This window comes from Dipodomys spectabilis, unplaced genomic scaffold (assembly GCF_019054845.1).
Source record: "Dipodomys spectabilis isolate Male_0828 unplaced genomic scaffold, ASM1905484v1 ptg000157l, whole genome shotgun sequence".
NCBI lineage: Eukaryota > Metazoa > Chordata > Mammalia > Rodentia > Heteromyidae > Dipodomys > Dipodomys spectabilis.
This window is the reverse complement of record NW_024870834.1, coordinates 19329670-19347440: the sequence shown is the minus strand read 5'-3', so window position 1 is coordinate 19347440 and position 17771 is coordinate 19329670. Positions and strand designations below refer to the sequence as shown.

At 40.9% G+C, this 17771-nt stretch overlaps 1 protein-coding gene across 6 annotated transcripts in view; it reads right to left on the bottom strand.

Moving 5' to 3' along the window:
- Mlh3 (mutL homolog 3) overlaps positions 1-17771 on the bottom strand; it is a 42559-nt gene that overhangs the window by 3830 nt on the left and 20958 nt on the right. For 5 of the 6 annotated variants that reach the window (XM_042692629.1, XM_042692630.1, XM_042692628.1 and 2 more), the window contains 5 exons: positions 10651-10722; positions 9794-9905; positions 7855-8014; positions 1319-1342; positions 1148-1226 (listed from right to left, as the gene is read on the bottom strand). In XM_042692629.1, the coding sequence (XP_042548563.1) occupies positions 1148-1226; positions 1319-1342; positions 7855-8014; positions 9794-9905; positions 10651-10722 (447 nt within the window). Of the gene's footprint in view, positions 1-1147; positions 1227-1318; positions 1343-7854; positions 8015-9793; positions 9906-10650; positions 10723-17771 lie in introns of those variants that run through there. The other variant, XM_042692632.1, reaches the window with a different exon arrangement.

The following is a 17771-nucleotide window of genomic DNA, read 5'->3' as shown; positions in this document are numbered from 1 at the left end:
AATTCTAGTTTTCTGGTGGTTAACTAGACTTTCCTGTCCAGGCTGCCTTTGAACCGTGATCCTCAGATCTTAGGCTCCTTAGTAGCTAGGATTACAGGCGTGAGCCACTGGTGCCCATCTCTTTATTGGAGTTTGAACTTAGTGCCTTGTGCTTGCCTAGGCAGCTACTGTATCACCTAAGGCACACTGCTAGCACTTCTTGTTTTGAATTTCTCAAAAAAGTATTTATGCCAGTGTCCTGGATCATGGTCCTCCTATTTATGCTTCCCATATAGCTGGGATGACCAATATGAACCACCACACCCAGTATTCATTCATTTTGCCTAGGCTGACCTCTAACTTGATCTTCCTGATCTCTGCTTCTGAAGTAGCTGTGATTAAAGGTATGGAGCCATAGCACCTAGTTAGGGATTCATTTTCTTTTGCAACTCTGCCCTGGCTGCTTTATCTGTCTGAGATGAATATATACCCTCAGCTCACTTCCTCTGGGACTCATCTTCCAAATCTACACTGGAGTCAGGTTGGTGTTTTGCTTCCGAAAAGTAATTTTTTAGGTCTATTCAGTGTCTTGATCTAAACTGTGCTCTTTTTAAGAGGCAAGTGAAGGGAGATGGTAGTTCCTAGCTCCAGTGTTCAAAGTCTTTGTGCAGTTGCCTACAACTTCCAGATCAAGGGACCATTCCAAGGAGCCCTCGGCATAGGTAGTTCTCCTTGGGGCCAAGCATCCTGGGGCACTGGCACCCAGCTGCCTGACTACGGACAGATGTGAAGGCAGTGGCAGGGGCTCAAATATGGCAGCTGCGGAGCAAGCACAAGCTGAGGTTACAGAAATGAGGTGGAGCAACTGAGTGTGAGAGCTAGGAAACCTCTCTCATTTCCACACCTGGGTTCAGTGTGGAGTGATGCCTAAGGGAATGTCTAGAAGAGTCTGTTGAGTCCCTTGGGGTTTAGTCAGTGGGGTTAGGGAGGTCTTCTGGACTTGGGACAAGGACAGTGGATGTAGAAGTGTGTGGTATCTCAGCTGTGAGAGTTTTGAGTTGGTGTGTAGTAAGGGATAAAGAGGTGAGCAGAATTGTGCCTTCTGCCTCTTTGCCCCTGGTCAGTCCTCAGGACACAGAGGACTCATAGCTGGCCCTGCCCCTCTTACCATGGCAGGCTTGGGAGGCCAGCACCTTCTGAACAGTCAGTGGCAGAGTTCCCTGGATGCCTCCTGTGGTCTGCAGCAGCTGTATGATCAGCAGGAGAAGGAAACTGGACAATGAAGCCTTTTCTGTGTGGCAGCTCTGTGCAACACTCCAAAATAAGAGAAAAATCTTACCTCTACTTGCTCTCGAATAAACGCCTACAAAACCAAAAGGAAACTGGGCATTAATCTACTGTTTTGTTATACTTGCCCTTTGACAATTTATAAAATATCCTGTTTTATTTTTTTTTAAAACATGCTTCCTGAAGGACAGAATCCCAGCAACATAAGCACATAGGTAGATTTATTTGTTGTAAGGCTGTTTGTACTTATAATCTTGGCCAGAACAAGGGTAATATTACACACAAGCTGAGAATAAATACACAAAAATTATCAACACAACTGTGTACTCAGTCTCTTGTTTAAATATTACCAACTTAAGTAAATAGTCACTTTACTTCCCACATGTTTTTTTGACAATTCCCTTCAGGCCAAAAGCTTATTTTATGAAGCCTTTGGTTGAGAAGTTTCTCCTTCCTCATATGTTTCTCTTTTCAAAATTTCTTGAGACAGAGTTTCACAATGTACTTCCCACTGGCTTGGGCCTTGAGATCCTCCTGCCTCTGTCTCCCAGTAGGATTGCATACAGCATCCCCATCCCCATAACTTTTCAATAGTTATATTAATATTTTACAAAAGCAATTCAAAGCTGACATAAATCAATTTGCTTAACCCTTAGACGTATGAAAGCTTTGAGATTATGGCACACTGGTCCTGGGCTTGAAGCTGGAAGCTGTCCCTGAGCTTTTTGCTCAAGGCTCTTTACTAGGTTTGCTCTTACTACTTGAGCTATAGCTCTACTTCTGGCTTTTTGAGTGGTTAACTGGAGATTAAGAGTCTCACTCACTTTTCTGCTCAGGCTGGCTTCAAACTGGAATCCTCAGATCTCTGCCTCCTGTGTAGCTAGGATTACAGGTATAATGGCACCAGCTTGAAAGACAGCTTTCCTTACTTCTGGAAGTTGCTGTGTATAAATCAGCTTACTAAGTAAAAAATGGTGGGGGGGTTGTTGTTGTTGTGTTTTGTTTTTTGTTTTTGCTGGTTCTGGGGCTTGAACTCAGGGCCTGGGCACCATCCCTGGCTCTCTGTGCTCAAAGCTAGCACATTACCATTTGAACCACAGCACCACTTCCAACTTTTTTGAGTAATTTACTGGAGATCAGAGTCTCATGGGGACTTTTCTGCCCAGGCTGGCTTTAAACTGCTATCCTCAGATTTCAGCCTCCTAAGTAGCTAGGATTACAGGCATGAGCCATTGGTACCCAGCTTTAAAAATGGTGATCTTCTTTTTAAGTCGGGCTCAGAACATTCTCTCCTTTCCTTCTACACATTGTAAGAAATCATGTTTATAATATGTATTGTAGTCTGTCATGCTTATAAATGAGCAGACATCTTGCATCCAGCAAGAGCTGAAAGATGATGCATTGGATATATTTTATTTATTTATTTATTTTTTTGGGTCTGGTCGTGGGGCCTGAACTCTGGGCTTGGGCACTGTCCCTCAGCTCTTCAGCTCAAGGCCAGCGCTCTACCACTTGAGACACAGCGCCACTTCTGGCTTTTTCTTTTTGCTTATGTGGTGCTGAGGAATCGAACCCAGGGCCTCATGCATGCAAGGCAAGCGCTCTACCACTGAGCCACCTTCCCAGCCCATGGATATATTTTAAATACATACATGTTTCCCCAAACAAAAAGACAGAAATATGTCTCATAATACCTGACCCACTAATAAAGCTTCGTATGGAATAAAATAAAAATCAGCTTCTTTTCTATTCTCTCATGTTTGTCTCTCCACTGTATAAAACCTGGCAGGGGAAAGGGTCTCATTCTCAGTTTACTTCCTATTTCAATGGTTCAGTTCATGCTGGATAATTTAAATAAGTTAAACAGGCTCATTTATCAGGTGGGAAGAGAATTTTAAGACAACGTATTGATGATGTTAACTGCTAGGATCCAAGTTGCTACCTCCTCAAAACACCAAAGTGTACTAACTTTTTTTTCCAAATCAACAAAATCTCTCTAGATCTGCCTGATTTAACATGATCAAGATTGTTCTGAAACCATAAGCTTTGTTTCAATGTGAGGCAAACTCCTTAACAGTAGCCTTTGAAGTCACTTCAAGAAAAGTTTTCATTATAATTTTCTAGTTAAATTTTAGGGATTGAGTTACAATGAAAGATTCTATCAGATTTTATCTTCTGGGTTTAAGAGAATTTGGAGCAGGAGTCTTAGAAGCAATGAGCCCTGTGGGGAGAAAAGAGCTGGGCTGAAAGCAAAGCCAAGGCTATTGGATGAAAAGGGGGAACTCAAGGTAATCCAAAAGCTGGCATTGTTAACTGCGCATTGTTTTTGAATGTCTTCTTACCCTTAGCCTACAAACATGCTCAAGTCTCTCCCTTCTAAAAACAAAGTGCTTCTTCAGCCTTCTGCCTGCCTTAACTTCACCATAACTCTAATCTTCAGCTGTGACCCTATCTGTCTTCCACGTAGTCAGGTCTTTTTGTTTTTCAGTGCTAGGGATTGTGTGTGCTAGGTAAGCACTCTACCACCACTGAGTTATATCCTCTGCCCTTGATTTCTTTGAGATAGGATCTTACTTCAGGCTATCCTGGAACTTGTAATCTTCTTGCCTTAACCTCTAGAGTGCTGGGATAACAGGCAAATGCCACCATGACTAGCCTGAGTTCTTGAAAGGGTGGTTTCCTTGGTCTGCTAATCACTTCACACGCTTTCAACCTTCTGCTCTCTGTCTTCTGCCAGACTTCATCCTCAGGGATGAATGACTTCAATAGCCCAACTCTGACTTCTAGGGCTTTATTTTATGGTTATCATTGGCTTTCTACTTCGTGTTTACAGCTTCCCTTAGTTTAGGGGATATTACTTTTTAGGGAATATTACTTTTTCCTGGACTTCTTCCCTCAGATATTCTCAATCATCCTTACAGTTTGGGTGACCACTGCCGATACATATACACCTTCAGTGCTAGTGTTCCTGATTTCACCTTTAGCTCGCTCCCTTTCTTTTCACACTTTTCCTGGACAACCACACTCCCTTCCAGGACCTTCTCTAGTTTTAGATATTATCAAACTGCACACATTGCTAACTCTGCAATAGATAACATATGGTCCAGATTTCTTTTCTGGTATAAAATCTGAATTCTGCCTATCCACTGGACATCTGTACTTGAAGGCCCAAGGTGTCTGCATTAAGATCTTAATCTTTTACCTCATAGTGTATGCCTCTTCCTCCATTTCTTTGTCAATAGCACCAGTATTTTCCTGTCACCTTAAGAATCCCTGTTATAGGGACTGGAAAGGTGGCTCAGTGGTAGAGCGCTTGCCTTGCATGCATGAGGCCCTGGGTTCGATTCCTCAGCACCACATAAGCAAAAAGAAAAAAGCTGGAAGTAGAGTTCAGGCCCCACGACCGGACCCCTCTCCCCCCCCAAAAAAAATCCCTGTTACATACCGTTTCTTTATTTCTTTATTCCTTTATTTTGGTGGTCATGGGACTTGAACTCTGGGCCTGGGCACTGTCCCTCAGCTCTTTGGCTCAAGGCTAGCGCTCTACCTCTAGAGTCACAGCCCGCCACTTCCCGTTTTGAGTGGTTTATTGGAGATAGTCTCATGAACTTTCTTGGCTGGGCGGGCTTTGAACCTCAATCCTCAGATTTCAACCTCCTGAGTAGTTAGGATTATAGGCGTGAGCTGTGAGCTGTGAGCTGTAAGCCCTGAGCCACCTGGCCTGGCTCCTTTATTCCTTTAATAGTCTATTGTTTATCAGGTCTTCTTGAGTTTACTTCCCAAAATAGGTCTCAATATGTGCCTCCTTTCCTTTCCCACTACTACCCCATCTTCCTCACCCAACAAGAGCTACAGTCTCCCAACTGCTTGCACTGTCTCTGACCTTTCCCAGACTACCCTAACCTGTGACTTACCTACTAAATCTATCTTCTAAGTTTTATTTTAGACATTACTAAAGTAACTTGGATTTCTAGAAAAATGATAGACTTAAGTTGATGTGCATTTGCCTATGCTCTAAAGAGAGCTAGCATGAAAGAAGTAGAAACTGTAATGACAAAACACAGGTATGGGGCTGGGAAGGTGGCTCAGTGGTAGAGTGCTTGCCTTGCATGCATGGGGCCCTGGGTTTGATTCCTCAGCACCACATAAGCAAAAAGAAAAAAAAAACGGGCAGTGGTGCTGTGGCTCAAGTGGTAGAGCGCTCGCCTTGAGCTGAAGAGCTGAGGGACAGCGCCCAGGCCCAGAGTTCAGGCCCCACGACCGACAAAAAAATTTAAAAAAAAAACAAAAAACACAGGTATATTTGAAAAAGAACCAATACAACTTCTGAAAATATATGAAAGGAAATGTTCTCATTATGGTTATATAACTGTAATCTCTCCATAATAATAACAATAAAGTAAATTAATTTTTTAAAATTTGAAATTAAAAATTATTAAAAATATAGGTTACTGAATATTGAAATATATATATATATTCTTTTTCTTTTTCCCGAGAAAAAGGGTCTGAACTCTGGGCCTGGGCACTGTCCCTCAGCTCTTCAGCTCAATGCGAGCGCTCTACCACTTGAGCCATAGTGCCACTTCTGGCTTTTTCTGCTTATGTGATGCTGAGGAATTGAACCCAGGGCCTCATGCATGCAAGGCAAACACTCTACCAGTTAGCTGCCTTCCCAACCTGAAATAATTTTATGTAGATAAATTCAATTAATTTCAAGTATTTAATTAAACTCATTATAATTTCAATTTCAATATATGAAATATTAAAATAAAAACAATGTATAAGTTAAACGTATAATTAAAAAGCATACAAAGAGGGAGGGCTGGGAAGGTGGCTCAGTGGTAGAGCGCTTGCTTTGCATGCCTGAGGCCCTGGGTTCGATTCCTCAGCACCACATAAGCAAAAAGAAAAAAGCTGGAAGTGGCGCTGTGGCTCAAGTGGTAGAGTGCTAGCCTTGAGCTGAAGAGCTAAGGGACAGCGCCCAGGCCCAGAGTACAGGCCCCACGACCTGACCCTCCACCCCCCCCCAAAAAAAAAAAAAAGCAGACAAAGAGGAACTTCAGTTTACCAGAAGATAAATGAGGATATTTCTCAGATTGTAACACAGAGGTAAAGCAATGAGAACAAGACATGGAGAAGACAATCTTCCGGAAGATATCTTACAGGAATTCCAGGAAATAAGAGAGAGAATGGAGAATATTTGAAATGGTAATGACTATACACTTTCAAATCTGAGGATGGATCTCAAGAAGGAAATGAAAATAAATCCATACTTTGGAATTCCAAAGACAAAGGAAAAACTCTTAAAGCAACCTGAGGGAAAATGAGAGAACTACATAGTAGTGATAATTAGATTGGCAAAAGAATTGTAGTATTTTCAAAATGCTTGAAGATAATTGGCAATGTAAAATTCTATTTTTAGCTAGAAAGTATGAATGCAAACTGAAGATATTTTCAAACTGGGTATGATGGTTCATGCTTGTAATAGCAGCATTGCTATTGCTGAGGCAGGAGGATGTCATGAGTTTCAAGTAAGTAAAGGCTACACAGGAAGTCTGAGGTCAGGTGGGGCACACAGATCTTGTGTCAAAAAAAATATGTATATATATATATATATATTTTCAAAGACAATATATAAGCTGAGAGCTGGGGTTCATAGCGGTCAATCCTAGCTACTCAGAAGGCTGAAAGGTGAGGACCATAGTTTGAAGCCAGCCCAGGCAGGAAAGTCTATGAAGATTCTTATCTCCAATAAACCAATAGAAAATTGGGAGTGGAGCTGTGGTTCAAGCGATACAGTGCTAACCTTATGCCCAAAAAGCTACCCACCCAGGCTCTGAGTTTACATGCCAGGACCAACACACACACACACACACACACACACACCAGGCCACTGGTGACCAACACACACACACACACACACACACACACACACCAGGCCACTGGTGACCAACACACACACACACACACATCTGAGTTCAAGCCCTATAACCGACACACCCACACCCACACCCACACACACCAGGCCACTGGTGACTCACCCATAATCCTAGCTACTAGAGAAGCTGGTTCAAAGCCAAAGCCAGCCAAGGCAGGAAAGTCTATGAGATTCTTTTTTTTTTTTTTTGGGTCTGGTCATGGGGCCTGAACTCTGGGCCTGGGCACTGTCCCTCAGTTCTTCAGCTCAAGGCTAGTGCTCTACCACTTGAGCCACAGCGCCACTTCCGGCTTTTTTCTTTTTGCTTATGTGGTCCTGAGGAATCGAACCTAAGGCCTCATGCATGCAAGGCAAGCGCTCTACCACTGAGCCACCTTCCCAGCCCCTTTGCTGAAATTTTCTAAGCCCCTCTTCTGGACATAGTAACTGAGTTTTCATAACATTTTCTGAATAAATCCAGCCAAATTTCTCTGGACTATAGATATCTAAATGTCTTATTCCTCAAAAGTTAATTGATCTTTGAATTTTTAGTACCTGGCATGCTGCAGATAATTAGCATCAATACGTGTTGAATAATATGAATGAAGAGAATCTCTAAAAAAATGTGAAATTGTCACTGAAGGATTTCCACATCAGAAGCTATGTCTTACCTCCACAATACTCTTGGTGACAGTAGATCTCCCTCTTCGAAGTTCATTGGCTTCTCTTTCTACAAAACAGAGTGGTACTTTTCCCACAAGGACCAGAGAATCACTGGTGTCTGGAAAAATAAATTCAAGGCCCAGATCTTCCAGATTTTTGTGGTAACACCTAAAGAGATAGCCTCAAATTTAAAACTATTACTTCATTTGCAAATCAGTACTAGTTTCAGAGTTTCTTAAAAGGTAACATAAGTTTTATAGATTGTATTGCATTTTTCATTTATATGTGTTTATTTCAAATCTTTTACCAAGATTCCTTCTAGAACTGTAGTAGTTCCTTCCTTATTCATGGTTTTACTTTCCAAGATTTTAGTTATTCAACTTGACTGTGTCCAAAAATCTTAAATAGAAATTTCCAAAAATAGACAGTATTTTTTTTTAAAGTCGGTTGTGGGTTTTGAACTCTGGGCCTGGGCGCTGACCCTCAGCTCTTCAGCTCAAGGCTAGCGCTCTACCAGTTGAGCCATAGCACCACTTCCAGTTTTCTTGTGGTTTATTGGAGATAAGAGACTCACGGACTTTCTGCCCAGGCTGGCTCTGAACCGTGATCCTCAGATCTCAGCCTCCTGTATAGCTAGGATTACAGGCGTGAGCCAACCAGCGCCCGGCTAGACAATATTTTTGATGCTGGGAATTGAACTTGGGGCCTTGTACATGTTAAACATGCACTCTTATCGCTGAGCTACATAGTTAGTCAGACATTTTGAATTGCATGCTGTTTTGAGTTCATGTCTACTGAACCATCCTTTTCCATCATATCCACACTGTCTAGGCCATACATGTTACTTAGAAACTATCTCATTTATCAAGAAACTATCCTAATAGTGGCCCCAAAGTACAACAGTAGGGCATAAAACATAGAAGAAAAATTCACCTTATGGAGCAATGTTACAGGACATACAGGAAAAAATGTATTTAGGACCTAGACTCTCTGAGTCTTTAGGCATCCAATGGGATTCTTGGAACAAATCCTCTGAGGTAAGAGAAGATTACTGCTTAATAACTTTTTTTTTCCATTGAGAGAATCAAATTGTTTCTAAATCTCTTTCTAGGTTGCTTTAATAATATTAATTAGTTGTTTCATTTTTAACATGTCCATTTCTGCATACAATATATCTTGATCAGAGTTACCCCTTCCATTGTAATTTTTATCAATGCTGAGGAACTGCTATTATCTTGTCTGCATTTAAAGGAGTCTGGCACAAAGAAAAGGTCTGAGAATATTTTGAATCACCATTAAAGCAGGGAGGTAATTAGCAGCCCCAGGAACTGAGAAGCCATGATTAACAAGGAATATATTAAAAGAATTTGTCACAGGGAACAAAAAGTATTGGCAGGAGCTATTTCCATATCTGAAATAAAGGGAAATTTATTTTTCAATAAATTATATGGCCCAGAAGTGGGAAAATGTCCTATCTTGTGACTAATCACTGAAGTTATTTGTCCCTTCCTTGCGTTTCAGTGTTTTACTATTTTCCTAATAAGATTATGATAATAAAGAATCTAGAATGAACCAAGACAAAGCAGAATGGAAGTAATTACTGCACAAACTTTGCTTTCAGAAACAGCACAGCATAAACATTTGGTTGTTCCAAGAAATGAGAATATTCTAAGCCCACTGCTGGAAAAAATTATCAGGGAAATTCTACCAGACACGCAATAACTATGATATAGAGGAAAGAAGGGCATTTGGAATCAAAAGACCTGACTTTAAGTGGCTGATTGTTGTGACCTTAGATAACAATTGTTGTGACCTTAGAAAAGCCAAATAAACCTTTCCTGGTCTCAGTTTCCTCTTCTGAAAAATGGAGCAACAGTTATGTAAAGACCTCAGAGAATTCTTGTGAGAATTTATACTATTATATCACATTCTCATAGTGATACTAACCATAAGATTCTCCTCTGTTCTTCTGTTACCATTACCTCTAGAGGAGGAATTATAATAGAAGATAGTAATTTTTTCCGACAAGAACCTTGTGGTTGTTGCTTCTCATATGAGTCTATTGAAACAAAGGTGAATGGGTTAGAGTAAGAAGGGATAGGACATCTTCTACATTCAATTAAAAGGAAGCACTGGCAAGGTGTGGCCATGATAAAAGTAATCTAGTACTCAAGAATGTATTAGTCAATGTTCAGCCCTAGACTTTGTTTATTTTTATTTTTTTATTTTTTGAGTCCAGTCGTAGGCCTGAACTCTGGGTCTGGGCGCTGTCCCTCAGCTCTTCAGCTCAAGGCTAGCTCTCTACCACTTGAGCCACAGCACCACTTCCGGCTTTTTGCTTATGTGGTGCTGAGGAATCGAACCCAGGGCCTCAAGCGTGCAAGGCAAACGCTCTATCACTGAGCCACCTTCCCAGCCCTAGCCCTAGACTTTGTATTCCATTATTAGAGGCAATCTAAGGAATCCAGACAGTTTACTCATCTTCACATTATTTTCTAAAATAGGAAACAATACTTATACCTTATATCCAAATGAACAATGTAGTTTTCCTGTGGCTAGTAACTTGTGGTTCTAAAAACAGGTAAACAATGTATATTTCTGGGAAAATACATAGGTTTATCACACAATCCTATGACTCAAGATACTTTCCTCCCTATTCCTTTAGTAGGGTTTCCCAGTCTCTAAAGAGAGTTCTTCAGTACAACTTTCTTCCCAACAGTCATAGCAAGAAACACTCAAAATTTTTAGGATTATGAGTTCTGCTAGGAAATCTTAGACTTTTTGAATTGCAAAATGATACTTACCAGTAATGAGCTGCTCTAAACGAATGCGCTCATGGGCAGCATGCTGATCCACCAGGATTAGCAGGTTTCCACCTACAAAATCACCAAAGATTACTGGAATTTCAAATTCTCAGAACACAATTAAAATGATCATGCTGTGTGGAGGAAGAAAGAAAGTTAATTTAATCTACTTAACAACACAGGCATAGAAGGAAATACTGGGTAGGAATAAAATTATACCTTTAGTTCCTAAAAAAAATAAAATTATGAGGAAAATGATACTAAATTTATCAGATATAAAATTCTAGTTCATTAGTAAAGACATAAAAATGACTGAAGTCTTACATTCCTAATGTTTAAATAGTTATTCAACTTTAATACAATGAAGAATTATCTGATAACAAAATATAATCAGCAGGCCTTGGTTTGTAAGCTCCTCTGAAACTCATGAAGAGTGTTACTTCTTGTACACTTTACATCAGAGGCCAGGAAATGTTTTCCATGAAAGACAGAGAAGAAATATTTTAGGCCTTTAGAGCCTAATGAGTTCTGTCATGACTACTCAACTATTCAATTTGAGCCAAAGCAGCCACAGACAACTGTAACTATATAGCTATACTTCAATAAAACTTTATTTATGGCACTAAAATAAGAATTTCATAGAATTTTACTGTGTCAAAAACAATTTTTTGTTCTTTTTTCCTCCCTAACCATTGAAATATAAACTATTTTTACCATTCTGGCTGTAGAGAAGCAGACAGTGAGTGGATCTGCCTAAAGCTACCATTTAAACTGTTTTGGATGTGGGCTACCAAAGCTTTCCTGTAAATGCATCACCAGCCCTTATTCAAATGCAGATTATCCTGGAGTAAGAACTCTCAGGTAATTCTGTCTACAGACCTCAAATACAAGTGAGGAGACAGAACATCTACAAAAACCTGCAGGGAAATCTCCTCATGGACAATAGGATGATTCTCAGTGACACAGTAGCTTTTTAGCTTCTAATTTTTTGTTTTGTTTTGTGCCAGTCCTGGGGCTTGAACTCAGGGCCTGGGTGCTGTCCCTAAGTTTTAGTGCTCAAAGATAGTGCTTTACCACTTGAACCACAACTCCACTTCAGGCTTTTTTGGTGTTTAATTGAAGAGTCTCATGGACTTTCCTACCCAGGCTGGCTTCGAACAATAACACTCAGATCTCAGTCTCCTGAGCAGCTAGAATAACAGGTATGAGCCACTGGTGCTGGGCTTAGCTTATAATTTTATCACTTTGGCCAACAAGTTAAAATTTATTGCTGCTGATTATAATGAAGTGAAAGATCTTGAATAATACCCATTTTTCCTATTTCTACTGCAAGATTAAGCTGTTTTTTTTTTCCTATGACATGAGAGCTTAAGACTTAAAAAATAAATAAACTTTCTGACAGTATGTTTAATCATAGTAACATCCTCTAATAGGTTGTGTTAGTATTATGTTCACCTTTGGTTCTCAGCTCCACCCAGACCTGGGCCCCCCTCCCATTCCTGGAGTTCCCTCCATACAGCTGGCCCCCCTCTCTCTCCACCCAGACCCACCTATCTACTTCACTTCCTATCCCTCAGACCCTCCTGCTACCGTGGTCATGTGCTCCCTCTTGGGGGGAATATGGCTCCTCTAATAAACCTTATAATAATCTTTCTCCTGTGCCTGGCTGCCTATGCGTGGTTCCCTGGGATGGATGTGTAGGATCCTTCAGGTTGACTATTAAAATCCTTTGAGGACAGGAAAAGTTGCAGCTAATTGTAATAAATACTGAACATCCTGTATTGTGAAAAAAAAACCCAATGGAATAAATCATGAACTGTACGGGAGTGACAAACTTGAAACTGGATGTAGTGTAAATTACTAAGAGGTAGAGAACCTTGGCAATAAAGCCTGTATCAGACTGGAATGCTGCTTATCTGTTCACTGCTTACATCGTGTTCTTAACATTTTCTATTTCTTGAATGAAGCAGAATATAGAAGGTATTTACTCAGGACAGAAGCTCTATTTTTACATAAAAGAAGTTCATGAAGACAGGGATGTTTGTATATTTCCAGCACATAAAATAGGACCTGGCGTATAATAGGCACTATTATATATTATTATATATATTATAATATATTATATATATTATGTATATTATAATATATATTATATATATTATTCTATAAATATTTATAGAATAAATGAACGAATGGGTTATTGTTCTTTAAGGTTTTCTAACTGAACAAATATATTTTAGTGTAGGTAGAAACATGAAAAGTAAAATGTTAGTATGTGGCATTATTTTCACTGTAATGGAAAATACCCATTAAAATAAATCAGTTAAAGAAATAGGTTGCATTTGTTATTCATGACAATAAAAATAACTAAATTTTGATATAGAAAAACATATTTATCAGCTAAGAGTCAATAAATGTATGCCTATAATCCCAGCATTTAGGAAGCTGTGGTACAAAATGATAGTTTAAGGAGCCTGAGCTATATAGCAAATAACCAAAAAAAGAAAAAAGAAAAAGGAAAAACAAAGGATGAGAAGGAGGAGGAAAAGGAGAAAAAAGAAGCAGCAAAAGGAAGGAGGAGCAGAAAGAAAAGAAAAATTATTTACTGATTGCATAAGAGATAAACTGCTTTTAGCTAAAGAGTACTGATTCCCTTACTTAGGCTCCTAAATCAATCTCTCTCTCTCTCTCTCTCTCTCCCTTTTTCCCCTCCCCCCCAGTTCTTTTTCTACTTTAACCTATAGCTCATGTCTGTACCCTAAAGATGGTGAAAGATGGCTGAATGGCTGTTTTTCTGTGGCATGAATGGTATTATAAATCTTTGTCCTTCACCAAGTCTATCTGACCTACAGGGCCCAATGGCCACACCTGAGATGTAAAACTCCTGGAGTTTAGGGATGGGTCTAAACCTCTAGTTTCAAGAATACTCTTGATGGGCAGGGAAGGTGGCTCAGTGGTAGAGTGCTTGCCTTGCATGCATGAGGCCCTGGGTTCAATTCCTCAGCACCACATAAGCAGCAGCAAAAAAAAAAAAGCCAGAAGTGGCGCTGTGGCTCAAGTGGTAGAGAGCTAGCCTTGAGCTGAAGAGCTGAGGGACAGTGCCCAGGCCCAGAGTTCAGGCCCCATAACCGGAACCCCCCCCCGAAAAAAAATACTCTTGAACTCTGCCTTTTGTTTTCTTTTCAGAAAAAAATACTAAGAATACCCTTTAGGGGCATTTAATTAATCAAACAATAATATGAAATCTCAGGAGAAATTTAAGGAGTCCCTTTTGCTTCCTCAAACATCTATCTACACATTTTGTTGCATTCATCCTGAGTACCATTAGTAGACATTTTGGAATCTCAAAAGCAACAAAAAGCTGGCACTGGTGGTTCACGCCAGTAATCCTAGTACTCAGGAGGCTGAGATCTGAGAATAGTGGTCCGAAGCCAGCCAGGGCAGAAAAGTCCTGAGACTCTTATCTCCAATTAATCACTAGAAAACCAGAAATGGTGCGGTAGCTCTAGAGCACTAGCCTTAAGCAAAGAAACTCAGGGAACAGTGCCTATGACCACCACCCCAATGAGGCTAGGTTATAAGCTCAGGTGCTTGCTTATGATGCATGAAGCACCCCCAGTACTGCAAAAACAAAAGGCACAAAGAATACCAACTGATCAAAACGTCACAAAAAAACTTAATTATTCTAGAAATAATAAAACTTTAGGAATTTGACCATGAATTTCATACTCGGGATGATTCTGACAGTTTTCAATTAATTTGCCTTTGATCTACAATATCACTAAACAAGGTAGAAGAGAATGTTTCCAAATACAAACAGAATGACCTACTTTTAACTTTGGAAGTACTTCCATAAAGCTCTAGGAATCCGAAGCTCTCGGCCACAAGGCCTTTTCAGGATACTGGTATCTAGCATTCCTTAGACAACAAAATCTTCTTTCCCTCAGGGATACATTCCAAGGCCCTTAGTGTATACCTGGAACTTCAGATAGTTCTAAACTCTGAATAAACTATTTTTTCTATACTTACAAACCTATGATAGACAGTTTAGCTTATAAATTAGGCACAGATTAGCAAAAGTACTAAGAAAATAGATCAATAGCAATAAATCATAATTGTCAGCATCATCAATTTTGCACTTAGGTTACTTGTACATAGCACTCCAATATCAGGAAAGTCAATACGAATAAGGGAAACAGATACTAAGTGACTAACAGGAGAGTACTGTACGTACTGTGGATTCCCTGGACAAAGGGAAACATCACATCCTGGGATGGACAATTCATCATACTACTCAGGGTGGTATGAAATTTAAAACTTATGAAGTCTGGAATTTTTCATTTAGTATTCTAACCCTGGCTGACTATAGGTAACTGGAATTCCAGAAAGCAAAACTGTAGAAATGGCAAGTATTTGTAATCTTGCTCAAGATTCTCTCATTTAAGTCTTTTTTTTTTTTAATGTCAGTCTTCCGGCTTGCACTCTGGGCTTAGGTGATGTCTCTGAGCTCTTCAGCTCAAGGCTAGCACTCTACCACTTGAGCTACAGCACCGTGCCACTCATGGAATTTCCTGCCCGAGCTGGCTTTGAACCACGATCCTTAGATCTCAGCCTCCTGAGTAGCTAGGATTACAGGCGTGAGCCCCTGGCACCCAGTTTCAAGTCTTTTTAAAAAAGTCCTTTTCTAACTGGAATACCCACCCTTCCCCTCGTCTCTTTCCTCCCTATCTCAGATTTCTTAGTCTCTCCTTACAGTCACCATTAGCAACTTGTCAGCAACTTGTCCACCTGTTCTCAATCAGAGTTCACTTGCTGAAGTCTCTGATCTCTACTGTCACAAAAAACTAAACAACAGGGCTGGGAAGGTGGCTCAGTGGTAGAGTGCTTGCCTCGCATGCATGAGGCCCTGGGTTCGGTTCCTCAGCACCATATAAGCAGAAAAAGCTGGAAGTGGTGTTGTGACTCAAGTGGTAGAGCTGAGAGAACTGAGGGACAGTGTCCAGGCCCAGAGTTCAAGGCCCCGCGACTGACCAAAAAAAAACCCAAAAACCAATTTAACAATCTTCTACTAAATAGCACTGAAGCATTTGGCATGAAATCTTGCCTCTGCAACATAACATTCACTTTTCTCCCTGTTTCTCTAGCTAGTTCTTCACAATTTCTTTTGCTGGTTCATATTTTGCTACTGATCTGTTAAGTGCTGGAATTATTTTAGATTCAGGACATCTGTTCACTTTTCTTTCAGGTGATAAAATTTACTCCTGGGATTTCACTGACCAACTTCATGCTAACAACTCAAATTTTTATCAACAGGTGGGAGCACTGTAGTCTATAGTTGTAATATTCAAATGTACTTATGCCATTGTAAGGTATATTAAATAGGTAGGTTTCATTAGGTAGCCGATGAAGAGAACACCACGCGCTATTCAGGCAGGAAAAGAAGTTTATTTACCAAACTGCTGCCCTGGCCATGCATGGTGGAGAGGCATGGCTGAAAAGGAAAGGGGCCATCCGTCCCTGGGCCAGGACTTACGTAGGCCAGAGACTGGAAGAGGTGTGGACAGGTGGGGGAAAGGTGAGGCCACAGTGGATCCGGACATGACCTCAGGGTCTAGGACCCTCCTAAGCTTAGATGGGAGGCATGTGACCAGAGATGGCCCAGGATGTGTCCTAGCAGGAGGGGAAGGTGACTGCTTCCAGGTCTGCCAGTTACCTAGGTAACAGATACTGGATGGAAACCTGCCAAGAAGTAGGGAGGTGTCCCTGTGCAGACCTTACATTCCAGCCTTTTGATAATTATGAAAAAGGGTGAAGATTCTCTCTGGCTACTTCCTGCTGGCAAGGGAATCAACAATAGGAGTAAAAGGCTGAGATGTGGTCCCAAACCCCTTTGAAATGCCTCCTGTGCTCCCTGGAAAGCCAGAGCACCTAATTTTATGCCATTCTCAGATTTAGACAGTTTTTGCCACTGCAGTGGTAAATGGTCAGAAGCATGTTTACTTTCAGGCTCTCTTTGTTCTCTCTCTGCCAATCATGTCCAACTTTCCGTATCTCTCCCTTTCTCTTTTCTACAACATTTTGGCTTGTGCCCTGAAGAGTGTAAGGTCTGCACAGGGACACCTTCCCACCTCTTGGCTAAGTTTCTGCCCAGTATCTGTTTGTTACCTAGGTAACTGGCAGACCTGGAAGCAGTCACTTTCCCCTCCTGCTAGGTCACATCCTGGGCCATCTCTGGTCACATGCCTCCCATCTGACCTTAGGAGGGTTCCAGATCCTGAGGTCATGTCCGGATCCACTGTGGCCACATCTTTCCCCCACCTGGCCACACTTCTTCCTGTCCCTGGCCTACATAAGTCCTGGCCCAGGGATTGGTGGCCCCTTTCCTTTTCAGCCATGCCTCTCCACCATACATGGCAGGAGCAGCAGTTCGGTAAATAAACTTCTTTTCCTGCCTGAATAGCGCGTGGTGTTCTCTTCATCAGCTACCTAATGAAACCTACCTATTTAGTATACCTTACAAAGAGTGGGATGCAGGCTGGGTCCCAGGGACCCCCCCATTCTAGGTTCCCTTCCAAAGGCTAGCCACTCTAGGTTTGAAAATTGTCAGAGTTTCCATTTGTTCAGGTTTTCTTTGCACTTTTTCAGAAATTCGCCATGTTGGCCACATGGTGGGTTAAGAGTTTGGTCTCATCCCACCCTTAACCTTCCTCCAAGCTTACTACTCCTCCGCCCATTTTTTGCTGCTTCTTTACAGGCGCTGGTAACTGAGGCCCAATCATCTGATGTGCTTTGTTAGGAAAGATGTCTAAATAGTGTTGTCAAAAATTTTAGGTTTTGAGTTCTGCCTTTTTTGTTTGGTGTTATACATTCTACTACTGACCACGTGGTTCTAGATATTGGGCAAAATAAAGTCATCCTACTGCTGGAATTCCAAGAGTCTATGGCCATTATTCAGTTTGGGACGCTGTAAAACTTAATGTGTACAGTGTGCGTGTGTGTGTGTGTGTGTGTGTGTGTGTGTGTGTGCACGCCTATGTGTGTATGTCTGTGTCTGTGTAAACTTGTTATCTGGCATTGTAATCAAGTTATTTGGCTTAAATTGTCTGAGATTCCTGAAGTTT